The sequence below is a fragment of the Stegostoma tigrinum genome, chromosome 27, assembly GCF_030684315.1.
Source record: "Stegostoma tigrinum isolate sSteTig4 chromosome 27, sSteTig4.hap1, whole genome shotgun sequence".
Classification (NCBI taxonomy): domain Eukaryota; kingdom Metazoa; phylum Chordata; class Chondrichthyes; order Orectolobiformes; family Stegostomatidae; genus Stegostoma; species Stegostoma tigrinum.
Genome location: NC_081380.1, coordinates 34,206,113 through 34,223,482, shown reverse-complemented (window position 1 = coordinate 34,223,482; position 17,370 = coordinate 34,206,113). Strand labels below are relative to the sequence as shown.

The following is a 17,370-nucleotide window of genomic DNA, read 5'->3' as shown; positions in this document are numbered from 1 at the left end:
TCATTAAACCATAAGAAAATAGGAACAGGATTAGGCCATTTGATCCCTCAGTCCTGCTTTTCCATTCAATAGGTTCATGGTTGAAATCAAAATCCTTGCTTCCACTTTCCTGCTCATTTCTTATAACCCTTGATTCCCTACTCATTAAGAACTATCTATCTCAGCCTTAAACATGCACAAGCACAATGGCTTTATGGCTGTCTCTCTCATCTCATATTATCAGATTACAGCCACCAGATTACAGAGGCATTAATTACAGTATTGTCCCTTTCAAATGCTAGTAAAAGAAAATGTTCTGTTAAACTTATACAATACCTTGCATTACTTCAGAATATTGGTATATACTTTAAAACTGATTAAGAAATGTTTTAATGTTGTCACTGTTATACTGTAAGAAACACAGTCATGCAGCAAGCTCTTACAACCAGCAACAGACACTGTGTGTCAGTGATGTTAGTTGAAGCCTAAATATTCACCAAGACACTAAGCAAAAGTCCCCTGATCTTCTTCATAAGGTACTACAGCATTATTTATGTCCACCTGGCAGATGGATAATGGGATTATTGGGGTGGCCCCAGGTGACAGAGGAACAAATAAAGCATTCTGTGATATTCTCCTACAATATATACATTATTGATATGCCAGGAATACATATACACAAAGAGTGTACATCATTGATGTTTCAGTTCTTGTGAAATGCACAGTGGCTGCCAGATAACACAAGGGAACTACAGCACAGTAATCTAATCTATCCAGATTAAATTTACACTAAATTCAATTTATACCATTGTTCCTTTTCAAAATGCTTCACATCATGGTAAAAATACCAGAACCCAAATATTTGACATTTCAGTCATTCATTACAGTTGAAACCTTCTATGTGGTGTTATAGATTTTTTTTCTCACAATCAGCTGAGTACCCATATCAAGTGAGCAGCTGACAGCACAGATTAAGATGTCACAGGTTCAATCCTAGGAGAAAACTGATCTCGGAGGGATGATGATAGAGTTAGTACAGTCGTCTTCAGTGTCCCTGGGTTAGAGATAGAAAAAACAAGCCATAGTCTGGTGACCGTACTACAAAATACACGTAAAAGAGCATCATAAGTAAGTTGGATCAAGCTTGGCTGTTTAGCTTTGCATGAGTGAATGTTTGGAACTTGAATCAGTGGATAGAGTAGGAGAATGAGTGGCATACTTGCTACAGAACAGATATAAAGGCTGGCAAAAAGTGGAAAGTTATGTTCCATAAACATTGTGTTAGGATTATTGTTGCTCACAATTTACATAAACAATTTGGACTCAGAAGTACACTTTCAAAATTTGGTACAATACCAAATTTTGTTTTGCAGTGAATACAGAGAAGCACTGAGAGAAAGTACAGCAACCCATTAATAAGCCATCAGAATTGGTTTGTCATTGGCAAAGAAACTTCCATACAAGTGTGAGGTGGTACATTTTTGTCAGAAGAATAAGAAGCCCATTGGAAATTAAGTCTCTAAATGCAATTGAGAAACAGAGGAGTTTGGAGTCATAGAAACATAAATCATTAAAAGATGTGATGCAAGTTAATGTGACCATTTAAAAAATACTGGGAGTTTATTTCTCGAGGGACATATCGGGAATGCAGAAATATTATGTGAAATTTATGTCTTGTGGCATAGTGATAGTGTACCTGCCTCTGAGTCATTAGCTTCAGGTTCAAGCCTTAGTCCAGGAGGGATGATCAGGGCAATGCTGTTGATTTTCTTTTTCTCCATTCTTTATGCGAGCATCGCTGGCAAGGCAGCATGTATTATCTGCTCCTAGTTGTCCTTGGGTTGAATGGTTTGCTGATCCATTTCAGAGAGCAATTAAGAGTCAGCTTCATTGCTGTGGTCTGGAGTCACATGAGGGCCTGACTAGATAAGTGTGATAGATTGGGGAGTTGGCTTTTTGAAACAACCGTAAGGAAAGGGTGGTGGGGAAGCACTGTTTGTAGAGGATGCAATGAGTGCAATAGGAAGAAATGATCTTAACTCAGAGGACGTAGAATCTGTAGGGTGCAGGTAAGAAATAAAAACGGGAAAGCAGACACAATATAGTAAAGGTGAGAAAATAATCTTTGAAGTTAAACTTGAGAGTAATATCAAGATGACAGCAAAAGCTTATTTTGTAATGGAAGAGAGAAGCCAAGATGAGCATAGGCACCTTAGAGAATGAAATAATAATGGAGAAACCAGGAAAAGACAGAGGACTTGAATAAATATTTTGCATCAGTGTTCACAGTAGAAGACATTAAAATTATTAAACAATCAGGGGGTAAAAGAGGAGGGAAATTAAACAACTATGACTATATAAAACGTACTGGTGAAAATTATACGAGTTCTGAGTCAAGATCATTTCTTCCTATTGTACTTATTCCATCCTTTACCAACAATACTTCCCCACCACTTTCCTTCTTGTCGTTTCAAAACGTCACCTCCCCTGATTTATTGTACTTATCTGGTCTGGCCTTCAGGTGACTCCAGACCCACAGCTATGAGGCTGACTCTTAGTTAAAGGATAAAAGACCATATGTCCCTTCAACCTGATAAGATGTACCCTAGAATGTTAAACAAAGTAACTACAGAGATAATGTTTGGACTGATAGGTAATCTTGTAATAATCCTTAAATTCTGGAACAATCCTAGCTGATTGTTTTTTTCAATGTAACACGCTTATTCAAAATGGAGGGGAAAAATACAGGAAACAATAGACCAGTTGGCTTAACAACTATTGTCGGTTAGTCTGTTATAATGGATGTAACAATGAAGCATTTAAAAATACATAATATGATCAAGGAGAGTCAGCATGGCTTCATGAAGGTGAAATCATGCCTGACAATTTTACTACAATTCTTTGAGGAATTAACAAACAGGATGGATAAAGGAAAAGTAGTAGATGTAATATATTTGGATGTTTCAGCAAGTGTTTGATAAGGCATCACATTAAGTTTACTTAATAAGAGCCCATGGTGTTGGAGGTAGTACATTAGCATTCATAAAACATTGGCTAACTAATAGAAGACAGAGAGTTGGTGTAATAGATAGTTTTAGGATGACAATATGTAATTGGTGGAGTGTCACAGGAATCAGTTCTGGAGTCACAACTATTGACAGCATATATTAATAACGTGGATGAGGACAGTGAATGTGCTGTAGCCAAGTTTGCAATGACACAAAAATAAGTAGAAGGCAAATGGTGAAGATGACAAAAAGGTCTGCAGAGAGATATAGACAGGTTAAGCGAATGGGCAGAAACTTGACAGTTGGAATATAAAGTGGGAAAATGTGAGGTTATGTACTTTGGCAGTAAGAATGGAGATAAACTACAGAAAGCTACAGAACAGAGGGATTTGGGAAGCCTTATTCAAGAATCACAAAAAGCTAGCATTGAAATTCTGTGGGAATAGGGAAGCACAAGGAATGTTGGCCTTTATTTTGAAGGGAATGGAGGATAAAAGTAGGTGGGCTTGGCTAAAACAATGTAAGGCACTAGTCAGACTATAGCTGGTGTATTGCATCCAGTTCTAGGTACTGCACTTATGAAAAGATGTGAAGACATTAGAGATGGTGCAGAAGAGATTTAAAAGAAAGGTTCGAGAGTAAGGAATTTCAGATGTGAACATAGATTGGAGAGATAAATCTATTCTCCCTGAAGTAAAGAAGGCTGAGAGGAGATCTGATTGAAGTTTTCAAAATTATGAGAACTATGGATAGAGTAAATATGGAGAAAATCTTCCCTTGTGAAAGAATTGAAAACAAGAGGGCACAGATTAAGAGAAGCAAAAGTGATGTGAGGAAACTATTTTTCACACAGCAGGTGGTTAAGGTTTGGAATGCACTGCCTCAGAACATGGTGGAGGCAAGTTCAACTGAGGCATTCAAGAGGGAATTGGATGATTAATTGAACAGAAACAATATACAGGGTACAGAAAGAACATGGGAGAATAGCAAAAGGAGTGATGCTCATTTAGAGATCCAGGTGGACAGAATGGGCCAAATAGCCTCCTGCTGTGCGATAACAATCTGTCATTTTGGGAACTTGATTACCAAGGAAGATGCATCCATAATCTAGCCAAATAAATTGACAGTCAACTTGTAAATCCTTCCAACATACCACATATAAGGAGTAGGATAGGGAGACATTCCTGGTCAGCTACAGGGTGGAATGAAATTAGAACTTCTTCCATCAGTATCAGTAACTCCAAATTACAACATGCATGTAAACATATTTGCTTTCACAACAACCTGGCCTCTTTCAGGGGCCAGTTGGTTCAGCTAGCTGGATAGCCAGTGTGGTCAGGTTGGTGTCATTGGATTTTGATCCCTGTTCTCATTTTGTTGGATTCATGACCTTCCCCCTTGTCTGATTCATAATGACCTGCCTCAGGCAGGGAAAATGTAAAAGCCTTGGCTAGCCCACACCATGAACAGATCTGGTTTCCATTCTGTAAAAAGCATAACAAGGCATTAGGGAGATGAAACAAAAAATTCTAGAACTAAACCAGAACTGAGAGTTTAGAGAGAAGAGACAAAGATTCATTCCTTTAGGAAAGACATGAGGCCATGACCTGATGAAGATTTTGAACACCATGCAAGCGTGTTTTGATGTCAATGTACAGACTTGTGGGTGAGATCAGAATGAAGGAACATAAACACAATATATCCAGTAACAAATTCAATAGGGAATTTAAGAGAAAATTCTCTACTCAATAGTTAGAATCTAGCACTTACTGCCATAAGGAATGGTTGAAGCAAATAGCACAGATGAATTTAAGTTTCGTAAATATGTCAGGGAGAAAAAGGGGGGTGGGTGATTTGTTGATCGGGGATAGATGGTAAAGGATGAGAAGCATGAGGAAGGGCAGCGCATAAGTTATGTAAATAAAAAGTCCTTTATCTGAGGAAGGGTCTCGACCCAAAAAGTCAGCTTTCCTGCTCCTCTGATGCTGCTGGGCCTGCTGTGTTCATCTCGCTCTACACCTTGTTATCTTAAATAAAAAGTCTGTCAAGATTCACTCTCTATGTCTCCACAGAAGAGTTCTCCCCAATATCCTGATCAAGATTGGTTTGCTTGCCTTTATTGGTCAGTGCATTGAGTATAGGAGTTGGGAGGTCATACTGCAGCTGTACAGGTCATTAGTTAGACCAGTCTTGGAATACTGCATTCAGTTCAGGTTTCCCTGCTATAGGAAGGATGTTGTCAAACTTGAATGGGTTCAGATAAGATGTATAAGAATGTTGCCAGGGTTGGAGGGAAGGTTTGAGCTCTAGAGAGAGAGGCTGAATGGGCTGGGGCTATTTTTCTTGGATGCCGAGGGGTGTCCTTATTAGAAGTTTCTAAAATCATGAGGGACGTGGATAGGGTGAATAGACAAGGAATTCTCCCTGGGGTGGGGGTGTCCAAAAAGAGAGTGCATAGGTTTAAGGTGAGAAGGGAAAGATTTAAAACGGACCTGAAGGGGTAACTTTTTCACTCTGAGGCTAGTGCAGGATTGGAAATGAACTGTTAGAGGAAGTGTTGAAGGTTGGTACAATTAATGCTGGCAAATGAGACTCTAATAATAAAATAATTCATTATCTTCAAGGTGCTTCGAAAAGTCCTGACTGTCCCAGCGGAAACAGAAGTCTTTCTCGCGTCAAAAAATCAATGATTTTTTGAGTGAGGTAATTCTGGACGGTTGCAGTGTACAGGGAGACAAGTTACAATCCGTGCTTAAGACAGATGGGAACAATTGGTTTAAAATAGTATTGGGGGCGGGGGGCGTTGTTGATGGCTCTAAGGAAGGGTCACTGGACCCGAAACGTTAACTCTGATTTCTCTGCGCAGATGCTTCCAGACTTACTGAACTTTTCCAGCAACTTCTGTTTTTTGTTCCTGATTTACAGCATCCGCAGTTCTTTTGGTTGTTTATATTATTTCCTCACTCGTTACAAATTGATTTCTGAAAAGATAATGAAAGTTCCTGTACTGGCCTGTTGAATTTCATCACCTCACTTTCGAGGATAGATTGCGAAAGGTGCCGCTCGTTGCATCACGTAGGACAGACATGTAGAGGCATTAACAAAATGATCACACACAGAATCCCCTGCAGAGAGCACCGAAGCTCCGGGAGCGGCGCTAGTCAAAAGCTGACCTCATCACCAAGAGCTGTCAATTTCCCTCAATCAGCAGGAACAATGGACACAATCATTCGTATTTAGATTCAAAAAGGAATGTGATATTGGAGACAGAAACCAAACAAAAAGGGCCAGGGAGGGAAGAGTGGTAGAGATCAATAAAAATACAGAAATTGCTGCAGAAACTCAGCAAGTCTGGTAGCATCTGTGCAGAACGCAACACAGCCTTCTTCAGAAAAGGGCAGAAATAATCTCCCCCCCCCTCCAAAATCTTTCCTCCTACTCTTGTTGTTGCCGAGGTGCCATTCTCCCCTTACTTATCTGTGTGTGTATCTTACAGCACTACAGCCCAATCAGTAATGAGCAGCAGGGTTCCCTCAGCTCACTGCATTGTGGGATGAAATAAGATGTAGGCACACTAAGGCCAGAGGAAAATGCACAGACGGAGAGCACGGCCTGCTCGGAGCCAATGGACGTGGCAGGCGGCTCAGCCATTGCGGAGGGGCTGGGCGGTATTTCAAGCAGGCAGGGAGGGGAGAGGGGTGTCGCAAAAAACAGCGGATCGCATCAGGGAAAAAGAGAGGAGGTAAAGAGAGCTGCTTTGCTTGGACATAAATTGGCAGATTATTATCGGGAAGGTGAGATCATTTCCCGCAAGGCTATCTATCTATCGTGTGTGTGTGTGTGTGTGTGTTTTTTAAAATGCAACAACATCACAATTTTGAGTTACCTTAAAATGACCTAAGCTTTCTTCTTCCCCCCCCCCCCCCCCCTTAAAGTAGCTGCGATTTCAAGGTGTCATTGCTAGTGCACGTATCTGCTGCAGCTCCCATTCGGGACGGGAAAATATAAGATTTGTGTGTTGGGAACCCCAAGTGGCTTTATGTAAGATGAGAATCGAAGTGATGTATTGTAACTCTTTCAGTCTGCGAACGTCTGGTGCCCTTCTTGAAGGGGGTGAATAGTATATAGTCAGACGGAGTTGCATTCCTTGGTACAAACTATGATTTGAAGTGGATGATTAGGCAGAACGTGATGGTGATAGTTTCGGGGATGTAAGGGACTGATTTTGGAATCTCTGCAGAGATAAACGGGCCCCACCTTCAAACCCAATAGCTTAATCTCGAAATAATTTGTCTCTGTTTTAATTGAACCTTTATTTTTCTGAACAGTGGTGGATATTTATGGGGGGTGTTAGTGGTGGGGAGAGAAGTGAGAGAACGGTGACCCTGATGGGGAGGAGTTGACGATTGTCTCGGAATTCTGAAATGCAGTATTTTTTTTTCAGAGTCTCCTTTTTTACCTAAGGTTTTTTTTTGTTTTTACTTTTTTTTCGTGTGACTTCCCACCCCGGAATTTAATCTCTGTCCAGACAGAATTAACTGGTAAATTTTAGTTTCTTTATAGCTTGAAAGGCCGTTTTCTTTTCTTTTTAGGTGGATTTTTTTAAAAAAATCCTATGTAAAGGTACCGTTAACGACAACGCTTCCTAACATACCATTGTCATCTCTCTCGCTCCCCGACATTTCTCTCTCTTCCCCCCCCCCCCCCCCCCCCATTTCTGCAAATGGTGGCTTTCTCGTCTCGACTTGCGTGCCTGATGGGGAGAGGGCGCTGTAAATCCCAGATGAATGAGCTACATTCGTGCCGAATCCTCGTACTTTTCACAATTCCGCTTTTCAAAGCGGGAAGTTTGGAATGTGCGTTCTAGTGTTTTTTTTTCTAAGTCCGAACTTCACGTTGGAAGTTCAAAAATTCAGTTTTTAATTGCATTTTCTTGAAACCCAACACTCCTCGCAGTTGCTATTTTCACAATCGTGTGCTTTCATACTACGGTAGTGCGATGTTAAGTCAGTGTCCTTTTTTTTCTTACCCCTGTCAGCCAAGCACGATGTCCGACAGAAAGGCTGTTATCAAAAATGCTGACATGTCTGAAGATATGCAGCAAGATGCAGTAGACTGTGCAACGCAAGCCATGGAAAAGTACAACATCGAAAAGGACATTGCTGCCTTTATCAAAAAGGTACTTAGCTGTTCAATCACGCCCCCCTCTCCTTGACAATTGCTTTTTTTATATGGGTATGGCTGCTTCGGGTGAAAGGTTGGTAGCTAAAACTGCGCAGGAACCAGTTGACAATAACATGTAGTCATCTTGTGCTGTTTTAATACAGATGCTGCATTAGTTTTTTTAAATCCCCTCTGCTACGACTGCTGCTTTTATTCCAACTCTTAAATTATTAGAAATGTAATTCAAAATCCTAAAATCAGACTTCTGTCGTGCACTTCGGCAATAAAAGGGCCTTGACTGGCTTAATCAGGATTTTGAGATATTTAGTGAATATTGTGCAACTGTTGCAGTGTTTATCCTCCATGTCTAGTGTCAGATAATGGTCTCCAAGGTCCAACTGAGTATCAATGTTACAATGACCAAGAATCCGTGCCTTCTATTCTTTGAGGAATGTGGCGCACGCTTTTTATGTAGCTTAAAATCGTCTGGGAAGTATGTATTGTTATGTTGGAGCAGAAAAGGTCTCTAATGTATTTAAAGATCAACCATAGAGTCGGTGTCCAGAATGAACAGTAGAGAAGAAGACTTTTTGAAGTTGTAATGACTGTGAACATTTTCTACACTTTTTACATTCCTTGTAATCCATTCCTGCTAGCTTAGCTCCATGTAGGCTAGAACCCTCTAGAAGAAACTCGTCAATTGAAATGTCACCCCAGATCCAGGGAATGATGTAGCTAAACTGAATTTCCTATTTACCCCCAAAAATTCTGTTCCTTTACAGCCCCTCTCTCTAAACCCAAAACTCTAGCAATTATCTCTAGCACTGGACTATTTCACTTGTCTGCATACTTCTTTTAAAAGAGCAGTTATTAAACATTGTGCTGTATTCTGAATCAACTTTATATTGAGAATGCATGTTGTGGGAATATTTGTGTGTTTTTTTTTAAAGTGAATGATTTGAGCTTTGTTACTTGTCTGTCTCTGCAGGAATTTGACAAGAAGTACAATCCAACATGGCACTGCATTGTTGGCAGAAACTTCGGCAGTTATGTCACACACGAAACAAAACATTTCATCTACTTTTACCTAGGTCAAGTTGCGATTCTCTTATTCAAGTCTGGCTAAAAGGAGGAAAGGGGTTTAAAATATGAACTAATGCACTGACGGCTGGAGCCACAGTCCCTTTAATGGCTAAACAGCTGCATGGACTTTATCTTGTGTATATGTAGCAGTAAACTTGCTTTAGTTGCCCAGAAAGGCTTTCTTTTTTTATTTTGTTGAAATGGATAATGCTTAACAGTGGCCTTTAAAATAATAAACTGGAGTGGTTCTACTTGAAGATTAGATCACTGGACTTCTCTTCTGAAGCAAAGTTGTTTTTTTTAAAAATTCAAACCCAATCCTATTTTTTTCCTCCATTCAGTTTGGAAGAGAGGGCAGTTGTACTGCAGATATTGGGTGTAAAATACTTACTGGCTTTCTTTTAAGCTATAATTCTTTTAATAGCAAAATTTGCTATTGCATTGAATTCCATCAGCAACATTACCTTTTTTATTTTAAAAAGGAAAATTTGGATTTGAATCACCACTGTTCTGAGGCTAAGTAAGACTTTATTTAAAAATCCGCTACATAGAAACATGAAATTGCTGGCTTACCAGAATGACGAGGATGGCTTGATTGCACCTTAAGTAGGGCAAACCTGTGTGTTTTCCCCCTTGTTCTGTAATCTGCCAAGAGTGGAGATACTTTCAATACTTAGAATTCTGTGCAAGGTCATCATCAAACCAGCAACAGCTGAAGTTGCTCTGACTTGCTGTAAACGTACAGATGCTACCAGGCAGTTTGTACACTATATCACATGGTTTTCTGTTTGCATGTTTTTCCCAAGGTGTGTGTAACACGGTGTTTTTCTTTTCAAAACCCATCCCTAGTCACAAATCACTTTAAAACATTAGGATAGCTTATGTTAATATAAGCAAACTATATACTTAATGGTGCTTATATTGTGTGTTTTTTTTCTTCTTGTCTTCCCAAATGTCAAACAAATCTAAACTGCTGAGGATTTTGACCCTCTCCCTCCCTTTTTTTTTCCTTTTTTGCCACCCCCACCCTACCCCTATACTTGTGTATGTACATAGACTACATAGCTTGTGATTAAAGCATGAAAAAGCTTCACTCCTGGTTCATAATCTGTCAATGAGCTAATTGTTAATTGCCAATAAATGGAAAGGTGTCAGACCTCTGTCAATTATGGAAGTTGTCTTTGTTTCTTTATTCATGAAGACCTTGAATGTCAACAGTGCATTGTTTTTTGCTCTTTGGCAAAACACCGCCATACATGTCTTGATGACAACTGATGTGTAATAGCTTACCACTTTGTATGAATATGTTGACCTATGATGTTGCTGAATTCTGTGCAATAGAGTAACTCTTCATGCATCTATATTAAACTAACAAATGAGCACATGTGGACCATTTTAAGCTTGCAACTATATTTAGATAATACTTTATACACAGACCAGTTTCTCTCTTTTATTCAATTCAGTTTGGATTTTTTTGATCATTTTGAGTTGTATCACTATCCAATGTACTTGAAGCAGTGGTTTTGGGATTGCACTGTCGAAAATGTAGTTATTGCTTCCCCTCATCAAAATAATATTTTCATATTCTTTCAATAATTGTTCATATGAACAAAGCAAAGAAAGTAAGTTGAACTCCCATTTTGGGGTCTGTCCAATATGCTGAGTGGAGCACAACCTCCATTGTTTTTGGGTCAAAGAATCAAGACAACAGTGAACACATCCTGTCAATTCAATTGTTTTGACTCACTTAAAATTGATCAAGCAATAACAGCAGTTTTTGCAAAAGAGGGGTGAAACAAAATTCCACGTCCTGAGAATTTTTAACAAAAATTAAAATTTCTCTCTTGAAAAGAGCACTTTGTTAAAACAAACTAACCACAAAATCATCTATTTAGAAAACTTATTAAAAACTATGATATCATGCAGTAGTGATAATGGGAACTGCAGATGCTGGAAAATCCAAGATAATAAAATGTGAGGCTGGATGAACACAGCAGGCCTAGCAGCATCCTGAGATGCTGCTGGGCCTGCTGTGTTCATCCAGCTTCACATTTTAATATCATGTAGGAGTAATGTTGCTTCTTTTTTTTTCCCCCCCCCCCTTCCTTTTTGGGCTTCAGGAAAAGGGTTTTTATTTTTCTTTTGTTTCTGGCAATGTAAGGTTAATGTGTTTGAGAACTTATTAACTGACTTATTGTAATAACAACTAAATCTTGACTGCACTAACAAACTAGCTTTGTCTATAGCTGTTCCTACACTGCAAATACTCAATTGGCTGACTGTCGTAGTGAGTTTGTTTAAACAGAGGAAACAGAAGTATTTTTGCCCCCTGTCGTTTTGGTTGCAGGAAGCAATTTAGTCCTTTGAACCTGCAGGATCAACTCTGACTTTACATTTCACCTACAATTCTTAATTTCTTAATATCTAAAATGATCAAAAGCAGAACTTTGGCCTTTCAAAAGGCTGAGGTAGTTGGGAATTCCTGTTTTTCTTAAACTAGGAATAATGTACTGTACCAAAGGGGAAAACCATTATCCCAGGGATAGCCATGAACTATTTCATTAACAGGTAGCACAAAAAGCTGCAAAACTTATTGTTATTCCTGTTGGTCTCCAGTGAGGAAGCCAAGGAACCAGAAACATGTGCTATATATGGATTTCAATGTTTAGTGGTACTGTTGCTGACCAAGTCATACAGATGTATGGCTTAGAAAGGGTGGACACTGGCAAGTTCTTTCTGTTAGGTGGGGAGACTAGGACCCATGGGCACAGCCTTAGAGGGGGTAAATTTAAAATGGAAATGAGGAGACATTTCTCCAGCCAGAGAGGGTGGGCCTGTGGAATTCATTGCCACGGAATGCAGTGGAGGCCGGGACGTTAAGTGTCTTCAAGGCTGAGATTGATAAGTTCTTGATCTCGCAAGGAATTAAGGGCTACGGGGAGAGTGCAGGAAAGTGGAGTTGAAATGCCCGTCAGCCATGATTAAATGGCAGAGTGGACTCTATGGGCTGAATGGCCTTACTTCCACTCCTATGTCTTATGGTCTTAATTGTTGCTAAATGCAAATAAATGCTCAGCATATGAATATCATGTCCTTCACTTGACGTAGTGGGGAGAGTCCAGATTCTAGTTGAAAAGCTGGCCACCTAAGTGTAGTGAATCAGCACAAGAATTGTATGCCACCACAATTTTTATCACAGCCTGGCACAGCTGTGATTTGGTTTATAAGCAAGACATGAAAGGAAGTGCCCTCTAGAATGGAAGGACGTGTCCGAGTCAGCACCAGATATTGCTGGGAATGGTCTTGCAATTATTTTTTTTTTGAAAGCCATTGGCCCATTTGTCTCCAGAAGTATAAACAGCGTTAGTATACTAAAGCTTGGTGTACACCTTTTTGGTTCAATTATATTGAGTTTAAAAATGTGATAGAGCAGAACTTGCATGAATGTTCAAAGTCTCAACCAATGTGGGAGTCAGTGGGTCTGAAAGACAAATATAAAATGATTGCAACTGTTTTAAACCAGAAGGACTGAGTGTATGTGGTCCCTTTCAGCCTTCTTCCAATGCCTTAACATAAATACAAATGTGCACCAGTTACCAGATAATATTAAGAAGTGACTGCACCATTGTTGACAATCCTTATAGAACTAGCCACTGGTCCAGCTTACTCTCAGTATGGAAGATCGTCCACTACGTTTTTTTTAAAAATTCAATCTAACCGACTAATTTATTGCCCTACCAGCCTCCTCCCAATCCTCAGTCAAGTAGGGAAGGGGGTCACCAATAATTTGGATGAACAATGGTGAAATCAGTTCAATGAGTCCAGCTTAGCTCTAAGCTGTCATCACAGTCTTGATCCAGATGTACACTGTGCGCTGAATGATAATACAGAAGTTAGAGTATTTGCCCTTGACTTCAAGGCAGGTTTCAATCAGATATGACACCAAGCAACCCTAGCGAACAGTTCAATGGAGCCAAACCCTCCTATGGCCGCAAAAAGGACATGTCAAATAGGAAAATACTAGTGCAGCCTCAGACCACAATGTGTCCAGATTCGATTCATCAATGACCATCACACAGTTCGTAGGCTTTGGTACTTAATATATAAGATGCCGTACCTTGTGGCTCAGATGTATGATATATATCCTACAGCTTAGTATAAGAGCTCTCTATGTTTTGCCAGTATCCTGTTCCTGGCGACCAGCATTTATGATTCATCTTAATACTGGGCTCACAAAATAACAGGAGAAGTTTGCGAGGTCAGGAGTGGTGTTGTGTGCTGATGAGTCCACAAGTGTTCAACTTGCGATCACACCGCTTCCAAAAGTGAAGCAACCCATGTCAGCAGGACAGGGATAATTGGTTAATCAAAAAAATTCCCAGATGTTTCTCCATAACCTTCAATGATACAACTATCACAAGGTCTTCTACTGTTATCATTCTCAGAGATCACCAGAAGTTGGATGTTTACAACGAATGATTCATCTCCTAACCTCTTAAATCCCTACCTACCATCTGTGAGGCTCAATGTCCACCTGGAGAATTGCTCCATCAGCGAAATTGAAGGAGTCTGATCTAATTCAGTGCATTGAATAGCACCCTGGTCACCTTCATCTATATCCATCTTATCACTTTGTGTACTGCAGCCACAGTTCTTAAGTCTGGCAAGATTCAGTGCAGCAATATAACAAAACTCCTTTTACAGCATGTCCCATCCCTGTAGCCTCAACTACTGAAAACCATACAATCCCCACAAGATGGAAGCAGGCCTCTGAAGAGCATCCCACCCAGGCCCACCCCGATTCACCCCCTACCCTATCCCTGTAACCCTGCATTCTCCAAGGCTAATCCATCTAGCCTGTACATCCCTGGACACTGTGGGCAATTTACATGGCCAAATCGCCTAACCTGCACATCTTTCAACTGTGGGAGGGACCCCAGACGAAACCCATACAAAGGTGGGGAGAATATACAAAATCCGCACAGATAGTTGTCGGAGGATGGAATTGAACCATCTGTGAGTAAGCTGTTCTAACCACTGAGTCACTGCGCCACCTAAGAAGGGCAGAAGCATCAATATCATGGGAAAACCATAATTTCCAAATTCACGGACAGTAGGAACTGCAAATGCTGGAGAATCTGAAATAACAAGGTGTAGAACTGGATGAACACAGGAGGCCAAGCAGCATCATAGGAGCAAGAGAGCTGATGTTTTGGGCCTAGACCCTTGGGTCATTTTACATGTTATCTGGAAATGGCCAAATATCTCACTCCTGCAATTTAGTATGCAACACCACTGTAGGAGCATCATCACCATTAGTACTGCTGTCATTTAAAAAAGCCCCACATGCAACAGCAACTTCCATCCTGAGGACAGCTGGGATGGGAAATTAACATTACCTTGTCATTTTCATTCAGATGAACTTGGAAAAATGCAGCAAGATCTTTAGGTTATTTCGGAACTGAGATGCTTTATTGCATTCCAATACTATGAAGTACAGGAATATGCTAAAGAGACCAGCTAGGGCAAAAATAAAATAGTTGGGTTGTTGGAAACCAGAAATGAAAACAGAAAATGCTTTGTTTAGTAGGCCTCAAGAGAGAAATGGATTTAATGTTCCAGGTTAATGACCTTTGGTCAGAATCAGACCAGGTTATATTCTAGCTTCTAGGTTCAATCATTATTGTCTCTGGTTCTCAGCTGAGGAGGAGGCAGTCGTGCTAAAATTGACATGCACAATGAATAAAGACCAGGTTTAGCTCATTTGAATTGACATGATTTACCAAATAGTTTATTGATGTCCTGAAGAGAACATTTGTCATCCTTACCAGGTATGGCCTATATGTGATTTCAGACCCACAACTTTGTGATTAACTTATAACTGCCCTCTAAGACATCCTAGAAAGCTTTACAATTTCATAGTACTGGTCTTGCCAGTGACACCCACATCCTGTGAATGATATTTAAAAAAAAATAACAATACCTCAGAAAAATTAAAGGCATTCAGAATTGGAAAGGTGAAAAGGCAAGAAAATTGTGCTTTTCTATGCCCAACTTTCCCATCAATATTTTTTGTATTTTTAAGGTAGTGAGGCTCTGGTGCTAGGCTACAGTGTACTAGCAATAGATCAGTTTCTAGTAATGTACTTCATCCAAGTTGCTGATCTTCAGTGTGTGAGCACAGATGATGAATGTTAATGGAAATCAGCAGGATGTTCAATAGTGAAAGTATCATAACTAACGCAGATTCTATTCTAATTCAAAGTTCACAATGGTGTACTTCAAAAATGAATTCTTGGATACAATAATGAGCAAAAACTGTGGCCAGTTTTTCCTTACTGTATTTGATCAGCTATTGCAACAGAGATCAGGGATCATTGTTAGTCTGCCTGATTCAATAACTCAGGGGATTAACTAAGTGAGCCTGTTCGGCTCTTATTTGCTATAACATTACTAAATGCTTCTTTTTTTTTTACAAAAATGACCTTAAAATTACTCAGATGTTATGAATTTTCAAAAATTATGAAAAAGAGCTAAAATCTGTGAAAACCATGTACTTTCCAAAATTGAACAGCAAATGATTCAAAATGAGGTCCCCTTTTCTGGTATACCATCAACAGTTTTTATTGTCCCATACAAATCACTTGCCAAGCACTCAACACACTCAATCCCATTTGCTACAGAGTAACAATCAGAATCCTGGCAACAAATTCCGAAACTATCTGGTTCGTACAGTGTAAAGGTAAGCAAGCACAACGCATAGCAACACCACTACCTCCTACTGGAGTCCACCAAGTCATTGACAGTCGCAGTAAAGTTTCCTTACCACTGTGTATACAATATAGTGTATACTATAAATGTAACTACTGATGTAACCACAGAACAAGTGGAATTATATATATTTAAAAATAACAGCGCATTTATAGGACCGAAAGTCGAATGGGTTAAAAAAGAAAGGCTTTCTCGCTGAGAATAAAAAGTAACAATGATAAATTACTAACCCTTGTGGCTAACTGCAGCTGCCGAATAGAAAAACAAATCCCTATTCACAATCAAAAACCCTTCATAGTCACACAAAAAAAACTTATATTAGATCTCTCTTTTGTTAAAGTAATCCAAATGACTCGAATATTGACTCAAATAATCTCACTAACGGTCAGGAAGAGGGTTCACAGACACAGCACTGCATCTCTCTTGATTCAGGCTAAGAGAACACAGACAAGCATGAGACCTTGACCAATCAGTTGTTGATGCAGGGTGTGCCCTTTAACCCGGAGGAAGTTGTTGGTTGTGTACACTTGTTGCCATAGAGAAGGCTTCAGTTTGAAGGAAGTGAGTCAATGGGAAGAGTCATGGCTGCTGAGGAAGGCCAGCGGGGGAGAGTAACTGCTTACCCTCAGCCAGACTGCGACTTCCACCGCTTCTACTCCAAGCTCTTCACCATCAGGGCCTCGGACGACGAGAATTTTAAAACCGAGGTCAACCTGGTGTTCGATCAGCTCATCTCGGAGAACTACCTCAGCGATCCCACCATCAGCCGCGAGGTATGGAGCAGGCGTGGGGCAGAGCCCTCCAGCCTCTGGTCTGGCATGGGTGACCAGTCACTCCCAGCCAGAGCCACGAATTAACAGTCACGCTGCTACCCACACGCCCCTTCACTGCAGCTGGTTTCATCTGGGAGGTGACTGTTTGAATTTAGTTGTATTATGGTTCCTGGGGTGCGGTGGTAATGACCCTGCCTCTGGACCAGGAGGCCCGGTTTCAAGTCCCACCTGCTGCAGAGATGTGTAATAACATCTCTGAACATGTCGATTAGAAAAAAAATGAGTTAAATAATTTTCAAAGAAAGTATTGACCCACCGAAAGATCCCCCTCTCTGCTTGGTATGTTTTAAAAGGGCACAATCCTTTAATCCTCCCCCATTTCAAACACAAGTTTCTCGTCCGGTTGAAACTGGACTTTTTTTGTTTTGCTGAGCTATCAACATGCTAACAAAATTTTATATATATATATGATTAATTAAATGTTCCTATATAGTAACATCCCATAAACATTCCCTTGGCAAAGGGAAGTTTAGCAAAATAGATTGTCTCACATGTAGCAGGAAGAGAGCCCCAGCCTATAACTTTAACAGGGA

General features: G+C 40.1%; 2 protein-coding genes across 4 annotated transcripts in view; both read left to right on the top strand.

The window, feature by feature from the left end:
- The first annotated feature begins 6,577 nt into the window (after positions 1 to 6,577).
- Positions 6,578 to 10,402, top strand: LOC125464781 (dynein light chain 2, cytoplasmic). 3 transcript variants are annotated; one of them, XM_048557614.2, is made up of 3 exons: positions 6,578 to 6,729; positions 8,026 to 8,166; positions 9,139 to 10,402. In XM_048557614.2, the coding sequence occupies exons 1-3, from the start codon at positions 6,613 to 6,615 to the stop codon at positions 9,274 to 9,276; spliced, it is 396 nt and encodes a 131-aa protein (XP_048413571.1). In that variant the 5' UTR covers positions 6,578 to 6,612; the 3' UTR covers positions 9,277 to 10,402. The 3 variants fall into 3 exon arrangements, with proteins under 3 accessions (XP_048413571.1, XP_048413573.1, XP_048413574.1); XM_048557616.2 differs by having other exon boundaries at positions 6,649 to 6,781; XM_048557617.2 differs by lacking the exon at positions 6,578 to 6,729 and adding an exon at positions 6,929 to 7,028.
- A 6,148-nt stretch (positions 10,403 to 16,550) lies between these two features.
- The window catches only part of heatr6 (HEAT repeat containing 6), a 74,176-nt gene continuing 73,356 nt past the window's right edge, over positions 16,551 to 17,370 (top strand). Inside the window, exon 1 of the mRNA XM_059655276.1 lies at positions 16,551 to 16,777. Within this exon, the coding sequence (XP_059511259.1) occupies positions 16,574 to 16,777 (204 nt within the window). The 5' untranslated portion in view covers positions 16,551 to 16,573. The remainder of the gene's footprint in view (positions 16,778 to 17,370) is intronic.